At 42.1% G+C, this 11,790-nt stretch overlaps 1 protein-coding gene across 1 annotated transcript in view; it reads left to right on the forward strand.

Moving 5' to 3' along the window:
- The window catches only part of MYBPC2 (myosin binding protein C2), a 67,301-nt gene extending 55,520 nt beyond the window's left edge, over positions 1–11,781 (forward strand). Inside the window, exons 25-30 of the mRNA XM_063300976.1 lie at positions 2,505–2,644; positions 4,359–4,518; positions 5,703–5,839; positions 7,611–7,797; positions 10,885–10,928; positions 11,561–11,781. Of these exons, the coding sequence (XP_063157046.1) occupies positions 2,505–2,644; positions 4,359–4,518; positions 5,703–5,839; positions 7,611–7,797; positions 10,885–10,895 (635 nt within the window). The 3' untranslated portion in view covers positions 10,896–10,928; positions 11,561–11,781. The remainder of the gene's footprint in view (positions 1–2,504; positions 2,645–4,358; positions 4,519–5,702; positions 5,840–7,610; positions 7,798–10,884; positions 10,929–11,560) is intronic.
- The last annotated feature ends 9 nt before the right edge of the window (positions 11,782–11,790 follow it).

Genomic DNA, 11,790 nt, shown 5'->3' on the forward strand with positions numbered 1-11,790 from the left:
AAGGAAGGAAGGAAGGAAGGAAGGAAGGAAGGAAGGAAGGAAGGAAGGAAGGAAGGAAGGAAGGAAGGAAGTTTAGCGTTTGATATATACATGTAAGGGTTAAGGTCGGACATAGTTTCAGTAGGAGTTGAAGTGTATAGCAAGCTGCTGTTTCCCCAAAAGGTTTTGTGCAATGTTTTGTCTTTCTTTTCTCGAATGCTAATCATTTCTCACATCCAGCCCCCTCCAAAATCCAGTATTATTCCTCACATACTTAATTATTAAGTACTTAATACTTCTCTATGTAGCCTTGCTATCACTGTCTAAACCACTCCTGTCTCTGTTCTCTCCCTATATAATTAATACCTGCATTGCCTTTCATTGAGTGCTACAAAAACGACAGGTGTGTGCAACTTCCATTGGCTTGAGGGCCACAACCAGCTGGGTATAGCATGTTGGGAGCAGCTTTCTGAAAGTGAGTTGGCCAGGGCTCATCTGGGGAGGGATGCCAGGAATATCAAGGGGTGACGTGGGTGCCTTAAGCATCTGCCTTAAGTATCCAAATTGCTCTTGAATTCCCTTCAAGGGCCCATAGCAATGGGGAAAAAAATGGCCAATATTATTGACGGAACAAATTCTGGGGACCAAAAAAAAAGGATGCTGGTGAGCTGCATGAATTATGGGGAAGATGATAAGTAGACTGCCTTAATAAAATCCACAAGCAGTGCTAGCCAGTGTAAGCTCCTCTAATAATAGCTTTTTAAAGACAGTAGCTAAAAGGAAGCTAAACTTAGAGTTCCAACTTTCTTCTGGCTATCTTGTAATTTGAACCTTGATCCAGTCTCACAGAAACCACCTGCCCCCTTTCAGGTAAAATTATCTCTGTACTTTCTCACATATATAGTTCTCTCTGAAGCATGGGGAGGGTTGTGCGGACATGGGATATATGAACCTGCCTTCTATTTTGGCCCAGGGTTGCCCACTCTGTCCAACAGGAGCTCTCCAAGATCTCAGGCAGATAGATGTCTTTCCCATTACCTGCTACTTAATCTTTTAACAGGAAATGCCAGGGATGGAAGCTGAGACCCTCTGTGTGCAAAGCAGGGGCTCTGCAATGGGTTATGTGGCCCTTCCTATCGCTGTCATTGCTCTTGGGCATACAGTTCATAGAGGGTTGGATAACCACAGCACAAAGGGAACTGCTATTGGGAACATTCATTTAGAACCTGTTTCCGGGTTCTGCCTACCAAAGGACTGGAGAGTCAGGAAGTTTGGCAACCAAGAAGGGAAGAAGACTCTCTTCCCCTTCCCTCACTTTTTCTTTCTTCTCAGTGCAGCTGCTAAACTGCTAATAAGACTTAATCCATGCCCACTCCATTAGTTTCCTCATCTCTGTGGGAAACCCAGATGCTTGCCGCTCCCAGGCCTGCAAGAGACAGAAAGCATTATACAACCTTACTCAGTAAGCATGTGGGAACAAGGAAGAGGTGCAGAGTGGTCCACCTCCCTTTGATCTTCTGGGCTTTCTTCATCTTGTTTGGAGACATATCACATCTCTTCAGTGCACCTACTTTCTTCCCTCTGGATGTTCTCTCCTTTGCTGAATGCTGTCACCTTCCCTTACCAGTGCCTTCCCCTCCCCCATGCAAGAGGGTGAGATCATATTCTGTCACTCTATATTTAAGCGTTCTTGATGGGTTAAGCCAGATGTCACCCTTCCAAGTACAGGCCAAAAAACTCCCTCCCTCACCCACCCCTCACACCCACCATCTAAATCCCTCTGCCTCCCGGAAGGTTTGAAGTGAAATTTAGTGTCTCCCAACAGATTTCTTTGTGTGCGTCTTTGGACGAGGAGTGAATGTGAGAGGGTGCTGTCCTTGTGGTGGTTCTCCATCCCTGCCAGCTGGAACAGGCTGCCTCTTTCCCATGCATTAGTACAGCATGAAGAAATAGTTTTTTCCTGCATTTAGTTTGAATATTACTTTAACTTCTTAAACTGTTAGCTGGCACAGCCTAGCAGACAGTACAGGCATTACAGAGCAGGGTGTCCTCCCTCAGTCTAATTTTGAAGCCCTGCAAGCAATCACTTCAGACCTTCCTGGCAGCCTGCTTGGTGAGGAAGGGGGCTGGGGGGCAGAAAAAGAAGGAAAATTGACAGACAGAGAGGGGGGTGCCTTCATCTACAACTGGTATACAGAGATCCCCCTGAGTAAGCAATATGTATGGGTGAATAGCTAACAAATCCCAAATAACCAACAAATTTTAAATATCATATGGTGAATATAGTCTAATATGCAATTAAAAATGTAAAATACTATAAGACTTTTAAAAATTACCTGTACCATATATTCTTTTAAATATGTTTTTGCAAAATAAAAAAGATATTCTCCTTGTTACCTCCATCCGTTCAATTATTTCATTTCTGTTCTCTTCACTTAGTGAATGTGAGTGTACTACATAACCTTATGCTTGGGCTTTGCTGTTTCTGTAATAATGTGCCTCTTTGCCTACCATTTCCTCTGCAGAGAAGCCAGGTCCAGCACACAATGTTCTGGTGAAGGAGGTATGGGGCTTCAATGCCTTAGTAGAATGGGAGCCTCCCAAGGATGATGGGAACTCAGAGATCACTGGCTACTCCATCCAAAAAGCTGACAAGAAGACCATGGTAAAGTTGACTCCTCCTTTGCAGCTCCCTTGGCTAACCTATCAACATGCTGGACTTTTTCTGGCCCTGACAAGGTGTAACTAGGTGGTCGCTAGGAGTTGAAAATGATTCGATGGCACATAATCCATCAGTTGGTTGCAAGAAGTAATAGGAATGGATTGGGTCATTATGATCATACTGTGTCTATGCTAGTCAACTGCACTGACTACCGGTCTGTTTCTATGCCGAGATCAAAGTGCAACTTTTGATTTTTAAAGGCTTTTGTGTCTTATAACCAGGGTCCATATGTTTTTACTCATATATTAAGACCTTCAGTGGAGGGTCTCCTGTAGGCATCCCTACCATCAAAATGAGGTGATGGATAGAAGACAGGACCTATTTATTTATTTAATTTTTATTCCGCCTTTATTATTTTTATAAATAGCTCAAGGTGGCAAACATACCTAATACTCCTTCCTCCTCCTATTTTCCCCACAACAGCAACCCTGTGATGGGAGTCGGGCTGAGAGAGAGTGACTGGCCCACGGTCACCTTAACCCTAACCCTATCCAGTAGTGGTGACCAGTTCACTCACCCACACACATACACATAGTATTGATGATGGTATTATTTTGTTAAGCACCCTGAACATATTATAAAAGAGTGGCATTTACATTTGCAAAACAGAGAGAGACTCCTAGCACATCCTCAGTTAACATTTAAACATACTTGGGCTGCAGCAGGTTTACTGCTGAGATTATCAGAGAAAGTAAGTATCTACTACCACTGCAGGAGTTCAACTTTGCCAGGATAATTCATGGTCAAAATCCAATTCAGTAACAGCTAGAAGATCAGGCAGTAATTCCAAACCTGCTGTGAGAGCAGCATCAGAGATCTAAAATAGGTGCTTCTGGGATTTAGAGTAATTGCTGCTTTCTGCCCAGAACAATATCTTAAGAAAAAGTGTCCTTTTCAGACATGGTGTCAACTCATTCCATTGATTTATTTCAGGCACCATCTTATGAGTCCTAGGAAGGTGTCTGAGTAAGGGCATATGATACTATGACTTTCTCTGCTGGGATAATCTATGGATGGGAAAAAAGATTCACTCTTGCAACCCTCCTTATGTGAACAAGGAAATATCAGCCACACTTGTCATTCTGCCACCTTTGCTTTGTAGGCAAAAATTGGTTCTCTTGGGGCAGATCAAGAGAGGCTTTGGGACCTCTGGATTACAAGCTTTTTGAGATCTGCTTCTTTCCCTTTCCATGTTCTTTACATGTACTGTTGTTGCAAATGGCAGCTTTGGTTGGTCTAGCCCAGTGTGCCTTGTCAGTTTGTGATCCTGTGCATACTTGAGTACATGGACAGCAATGCTGCCCTCCATTTAAATGCTAATGCGTATTTATTGTCTCATTCAAAAAGTGGTAACCAGTGCTGCTGGATTTGAGGGCCATCCTGTACTTTTTGCTGTTGAACCCTCTGGGTATCAGCATCAGCCTCCTCTCTGGACAGCACAGTGTTGTGTAGCATCATACCCAGATCTGCCAATTGGATTTAAATCACCAGCAGCAAGTGTATGAAATCTGTGTAAAATCTGCACTTTATTTTGTATATACTTTGATGTGTCTAAATGCAGTGAACAATAGGACATTTCCGAAGTTTAGCCACAACCTTATCTTATTCCCTACCTTCCCATCATCCCTTTTCTGTCTGTCCCTGATCTTACCCTCAGGAATGGTTTAATGTATATGAACACAACCGCCTTACCCGTTGCACAGTGTCTGATCTCATCATGGGCAATGAATACTACTTCCGGGTCTACAGCGAGAATATCTGTGGGCTCAGTGAGACTCCTGGGGTCTCCAAAAACACTGCAAACATTCAGAAATCCGGTAAGCTTTTCATATAGCCAGATGACTTGAGAAGGTAGTAGGGCCAAAGAAATTTAGCAAGGGGGGCTGGGGTTTATCCCACACTCAGGGAGAGCAGATGTATACTCTCTTTCATAAATTGAGTCACTGAGTTAACTTCCACACAACCATTATTATTGCACCCCAGACTCTCAGAAACCAATTCTCGTTAATCCATATATGTCACTCACAACACAGTACAGTCTCTGGATATGCTGACCAGGGGTTCCTCCAGTTGACAAACAGGGGCATGGAAAAATGGCATTTAGCCAGCAGCCCACTTCCCGCCCTTACTCGTCCTATGTTTGTTTTGTGGTGATTTAAAAAGAGGGCACAGATTGGCCACTGTGAAAGGGAGCTGCAAAGTTGTCCTTCACTTAGTTTAAGCAGCTTATTGAAAAGTAGTGGAGCCCACAATGCTTTACCCTCAAGGGGATGGGCGAGAGCCAAGGGGCTGGGACCAGCTGAAAGTTCCTGTCAGTGGGGAACCACCTGCCTGCAAATTCCAGCACCACTGCTAGAAAACTCTCTTCACAGAAAATCTTCCTACACCATGTTTGAATCAGTTATTAATGGGCTCAGCTGTCAAAGAGTGACAAGAGCATGAGGACACAGGGGTAGGGAGCCATGTTTGAGAAATGGAAAGCTTGTGTAAGAGGGAGAACCTAAATGGTATCTCAAAGGAGAGATTTAGAAATTCTGGGCTCTCTAGGACCTTTTTGAGAATGCTTGAGAACTTGGACCTGCAGAGCAGATAATAAATACATTTTCTTTCCACCAGGCTGCACACTTGCAGACTGTGTTAATATCTTGGCTCAGGAGAAACAAACAAAAAAATTAAAATGCACACTTGGCAAAGAAATTCATCCTGAGGAAGAAATACATTTACTAACACGTATTTAAAGATGTCACTTACATGAACGTTCACACAGATTTTTCTTAAAATCACAGATCATTGCTAAAATAGGCTGCATCAGATTTATGTGAAAGAACAAGATGAGCAAAAGTGATCCAAGAATGGTCCAGCCGCTCATCCCTATGTGCATCTAGTCAAGTCATTCTCACTGAATTCAGTGGGATGCCAAGGAGATTTGAGTATAAGATTGCAGCTTGTTTCACCCATCCTTTGCTCCACTGATGATCATCTTGGCTCTTTATCCTTCTAGGACTGATCAGTAAAAAGTTCAGCTATAAGGAACATGACTTCAGCATGGCCCCCATGTTCTTGACTCCACTGGTAGACCGGACGGTAGTGGCTGGATATACCACCGCCCTGAATTGTGCAGTGAGGGGGCATCCTAAAGTAAGTACCAAATAAATAGGAGACATCCAGTTGTTGGAGAAACTATATGAGTCAACTAAGTGATGCAAGAGTACAGGAAAGAGTAGATGGGTGGAAAGATAATGGGAGAATTGGGGGTGATGTTTTTAAATGCACAGTTTCTACTGTGTTAGACAATTTTAAAGATAAAATTGAATTATAAATAATGAGAAAGTAACCTTACATCTGATTCAAGAATTTATACTCAATATAGAAAGCAAGAGCTGCTCTAATATATAAGCAATGGACACTGAAAGCAGTATTAAGCAAGATACTGGGATAAGTTTTTGAATGCAATATATGTTTAATTAAACAAAATACCCATATATACATTCATTTTTATTTGTTTTCCTGTGTTCGGTAAATGTTCATTCAATGGCTGCCGACATATGTGACACAGCTGCTACATTTGGCAAATAGTTAAGAGTCAAAAGATTTATAAAGAAAATAGTTTCTACAGCCAATCTGCTAAGACACCAGCTTTTGCTGGGCATTGTTTTATGGCCATTGGCTGATTTTAATAATTAGTATTATGCGAAGTATTGTTACAGAGTCTGTTTGGGTTATGTTATGTACAACAGCTTTGAGAGTGTGTATACACACAAATATACATACAATGGCTCAGCCCAGCTATTTTGGGACTGTGAGAGTGATGCTCCTGAGGTTTCAAAATCTATCACTTAACCATTGCACAGCTGATATGACTGGCCATTTTAGAGGGATCATTCATTAATATGGGAAAGAAAGGTGAGACGCACATCTAGGGAGAATTGGTGGATGGGGATTCTTGAATCCTTCCCTTGCTCGCTAATTCTCCCCGGCAAATCTCTTCTTTGGGTATTTGCAACCAATTTTTTTCTCAGCTAGACTCCAACTAAATGAGACAGGCTGAGGGGAAAAAATTTCAGGCTGTTTTGCAAGGGAGAACCCACAGAGTGTAAAGTATTAAGTTTCTTTCCCTCCTGCTTGCCATGAATGTGTATTTGCTGAGCTAATGTGTAATTCCTATCTTCTGTTTATGCTTGGCAAGTTGGCTGTAGATGCCTGAGAAAAAGGACAAGGAATTAATGGAGAAAAGGGAAGGAAGGAGTAGGTAGGGAAGAACAGCTGGATGACAAAAGAATTTTTGTGGGAATTTAGTTGTAAGTATATAACAGGAGCTCCGTTGGATTAGATCAAAGGCCTATACCCTTTAAGTATTGTTCTTCTCACACTGACCAGCCAAGTGCTTCCAGGAAGACCGCACACATGATGGCTTCAGGAAAGTCCACTGAATTTCCTCATCCTTTGTAAATGCAATATACTGCCTCTGAACATAGTGGTTATGTTTAATGGATGTCTGTAGACTTGTTGTGAGTTTGTCCAATCTGATTTTAAAGCCATCTAACTCAGTGACCACCACCACATAACTGTGGCAATAAATCCCTTAAAATTCAATATACATTCTTTTTTCTGTTCTGGCTCTTCTTTCAATGGGATGCATTGTCTCCTAGTTAAATTGTAATATTAATGGTTCTGGATTTGGAGTACTGGAAGGACAGCTAGAATGCAACTTTGAGAATTTTGCTAGAATGCACAAATAGCATATCAAAACCTTTTACCTGGTTTTTGTACAAGCTTTTAATCGAAATAGCTTGTTCTGGAATTATAAAGTTTGGTGATACAATGTATGATCCTGGATTAGAATAGACTGGTGGTCAAAATATTTGATCTGGATGCTTTTCTATTTTATCCCACTTGTGTGCATTCTCAGCCCAAAATAATCTGGATGAAGAATAAAGTGGACCTCAGTGGGGACCCCAAATTTCTGCAGAAAAACAACCAAGGCGTGTTGACTCTCAACATCCGTAAACCAAGTTCTTTTGACAGCGCCACCTACTCCTGCAAGGCCATCAATGAACTGGGCGAGGCCACAGTGGAGTGCAAGCTGGAAGTCAAAGGTGATTTGGCGGTGAAAAGGACATGGGTTGAAAATGTATTGATGACATTTATCAAAGATGCAAAGCAGTAGTTGCAGCTAAGCCTCTTTTTCCAATCTTGGCTCACATTGAAGGCTCCCTTTATTAACCATTCTCTAGAATTGCCATCCTTTGCTAACTTATTTTTTATTGAGAATGTCATTCTTATTATCATATACCTGGATTCTGTAATTGTTGCCTGGTGTTTCTTCATACCTATTTTTTTAATGTATATTTTTGCAAGAAAAAGCTTTTGCTGCACCAACACCAGCCTCATCCAGCATGAACAAGCAAGCATTATTAATCTTTTACAGATGACTGGACCATTAATTAAAACCTTTGTAATTGTTGCTTCTGCCTCTTTTGCTTCCCATTCAAGGCTTATGGACATTAGTCATGGATAGTCTTTTGAATCAGCTGGTGTCTGTGTTAATTACAGGTTTACTTCCACTTTTCGTTTTTCTTTTATAGTGAAGTAGCTCTTTAACCAAAAAGGAAAGGAAATAAATAATGCAAGGAAATACATTATAGCCAGCTCTTGCTCCTAAGTGCAGAAAAGAAGCTGATTAATAATTCACTACTAAAACTTCAGACATGCTCACAGAGGGAGAAGGAATTACCCCAGTTCAGACCTGAGTCTTAAAATAAGGAAGAATCTTTTCCTTCTCATTCTCATGTTGTTTAGAAGAATCCTCTGGGAAGGCTGTACACCACAGATAGGGACAAGGAGTCAAGAACTTGGGCAGGATCTCCATTGCAACCCCTTCCTTTTGAGGGGCATGGTGCTGCACATTTTCTAAAACCGCCCAGAGTCCCTCCTTGTGTGGGGAGATGGGCGGTGAAAAAATTTGATAAATAAATAAATAAATGCACATTTTGCCCAGTAGATACGTGACTAATAGTAGAATGCAATACTTCTTGGTTTGACAGCTGGTTATTGGGGACACCTCATAACTGGGAGAACAAGGAGATATTTTTAGCAATCAGGAGTACACCAACTGTAGATTCCACTTACTGCCATGCTTCTTGTTTAGTCCTATTTTCAACCTGCAAACACACAAAGTTTGATCAATTGTTCTTTTACTCCTGCACATTTGATGCAGTTAGGAAAGAGAGAGAGAGAAATCCTTTTTGCCTACCAATCCACTGAGGGAAGCAGAAATCAGGGGTATCCCTACCTCCCTAGTGCCTTGTTTCCTCTTTAGTCAATTTCACAGTGGGAGCTCATCAAATTGAATGTAGTCAATTTCACAATGCCTTCCCTCTTCACAGTGCTGATTAAAAGCCTTGAGCTTCCATGCTTATATAAGCAGCAAGCATTTTCCTAACCCAAAAGTAAAATGTCAAAACCAGTTGCATTTGGCAGCCCACCAAAGTGGCAAAGGCTGCAAGAACTGTTGCACAAGGAATTGGGCAAAATGGATTTTTGAGGGAAAGCATCTACATCTACATCATCTGCTGTGCCCATGTAAATCCACTTTCAATTATTTTAAATCTAGGCCACAGAGTTTTAAATCACAGCCACAAAGATGAGTGTATTCTGCAGCTCAGTGTTGGCTTGAGCCTGCAGAAACGTAAGGGTGTTCATATTTATGCTGTCTGCCACACCACTGGCCTTCTCCATTGCCAGTTATTCCCAATGCTTTTTAAACCTTTGTGCTTCCCCACGCTCTCTTCTCCATTGGCAGACTGAAAGCACACTTAGCATGATGTTATCTGCATACTTGCAAGTCTAAAACTTGCAGAGAGCACCTTCACCAATAATTGCTCCACCAAAACTAACTAGTAGCTGAGCACAGAAAAGCCAGCAAACTTACTCCCTCAGTTTCAGACTGGTCCATCACTTATACCTTCCTCCTACAGCTTTCAATGCTTGTGGATTAAACGAACAACCCTCCCTCCTCCTTCCATAAGAAACAGAAGCAGCTAAGTTTTTAGGCTGCTCTCCTCACTTATCTATGCATTTGTTCCCATGTATTTGTGTACATCTGTCTGGCAGTTTACAAACATTCCTTCTAAAAGGCTGCTAATGGGTGGCTGCAAAAAAAGATTGATTTTTGAAACTATTAGCAAATGCACTGAGAAGCCTGAAAAGCCTTCTGTTCTCCACATGCCAGATCAGATAAAGTGTGTGTTTTTTAACCCCAATAGATCCTGGGTGTTGTATAATAGTGAACCAAGGGAGAGTTCCATGCTGGTTAAACTGTATTTGAGGGTATCTGAGAGATGTGGCATACAGACAGTCTCTGCAATTCAAAACATCAACTGAATTTAAAATAAATTGAAATAAATGCCTCCAAACACAAGATGAGCTTTGGAGCACAAGTTTCATGTGCTGCTGAAGTGAGAAAGGGAAGAAAAAAACAGCAGATGGCAGCAGCTGACTTATTTGGTCTGTGCTCAGAAGCTCAGCAGGGTCAGGTCTTAGGCTACATTGGGAAGTTGAAAGAAAACCCAGAGGTCATCACTAGCAAACACTTCTGTGCTGTTGCCAAGAAAACTACACAGATTTAAATTACAGGAAGCCAGATTCAGATTGAATGTTAGAAAAAGCTTCCCGGGGGATGGAGAGGTGGGGCAGTTGGACAGTGAAACTGATCACCCAGAGAACTAGTGGGCTTCCCTTCACCGGGTGAGTTCAAGTGGAGGCTGGATAGCTATCAGCCTGGGATGCTTTAATTTGGATTTCTGAAGGGTTGGATTTGGTGGTCTAATTGGGGTCTTCCAACTCTGTTATTCCGTGGACATGTCCATGATGTGACTCATGAGCCAAGTTCAATTTCAGGGAGACTTTACTTTCCAAGGGCAATGAGGAACTTGAGATTCTAGGCATTTGCAACTTATCAGCATTAATTTGTAGTTGACATCATGCAATCAATGGGAGACAGGTACACAGCCAGCAGCAGAGGCAGGGAAAAATTGTCCTCAGGCCCCCATCTAAGGTTGTTCAGATGAGTGGAAAAGGGAAAGCAGCTTTGCTCACCTTTCCATGAAACTAACATAAAGCATACTCCCAACGTCACTCATTCCTGTTTTTCCTTCTTTACCCCCTCCTTCCCTCCCCAATAGCACCCCAGTAACCTTGTTGCCACAGTAGTCAAGTCAGGGAAATGGTGAGTAACATGTTACATATTTTGCAATGTATGTTATGTATTTTCCAATGCAATAAGTCATTATTGGGATCTGGAGGAAAACATTGCATTTCTTTATTAGTCCAGAAAAACAGCCACTTGGGGAAGCTAGAAAATAACCTGGTGATTAGGACTACATCTTTTTTAAAAAGGCGGTGCTTGCATAAGTCATTATACCACGAACTTGTGCAAATTAAGCCTGTCTCACTCAGGTGTGCTATGTGACTCCTAAAAACTAGATTAAGACCTGGTGAACCATAGAAGCTGGATGGCTGGCCTGTCTCTAAGGTCAGTCCATTTCCCACCCCCAGGTTTGTAGCATTTTCTAGTATCATCCAGCCACTGTTGAAGTGATAATAAAGCCTGCATCCATTACTATTATTTTAGCACAATGGTTGGTGACTCCAGGTGATGCTGTAGGTCTCTAGTTGGGCTCCTGCAGAAGAGCTCTGTCACACCTGAATTACTTGGGAGGGAAGAACCTTATGGAAAGACTGAATGTGCGGCATGGAAGGGGGCCTTGAGCGTGGAGGGTATGATTGGGTCAAACACTTTGCTTGTCTACTTACTCCCACTTTCCACAATCACTGATTCTTGCTCTGCTTTTTCCGCAGCATGCAGTCGCCTCGGTTTTGCTCCAGTGTCCCTTCCTGCCTTGTGCAGAAGCTGGGCAGAAGTGCATCAAGAACAGCATCTCTTCTTCCATCCCCCCAATTAAAGAAGCCACACATATCAGATTTGGATCAGAATTACCACAATCCAGCTAATCTTCTCCCAGTCTGTCTGTGTTTGTTCAGTCAGTTCTTGTGTCAATAAAGTGAACTTGATTGGCTAATCTGGACCC

The sequence above is a fragment of the Candoia aspera genome, chromosome 4, assembly GCF_035149785.1.
Source record: "Candoia aspera isolate rCanAsp1 chromosome 4, rCanAsp1.hap2, whole genome shotgun sequence".
In the NCBI taxonomy this organism is placed as follows: Eukaryota; Metazoa; Chordata; class Lepidosauria; order Squamata; family Boidae; genus Candoia; species Candoia aspera.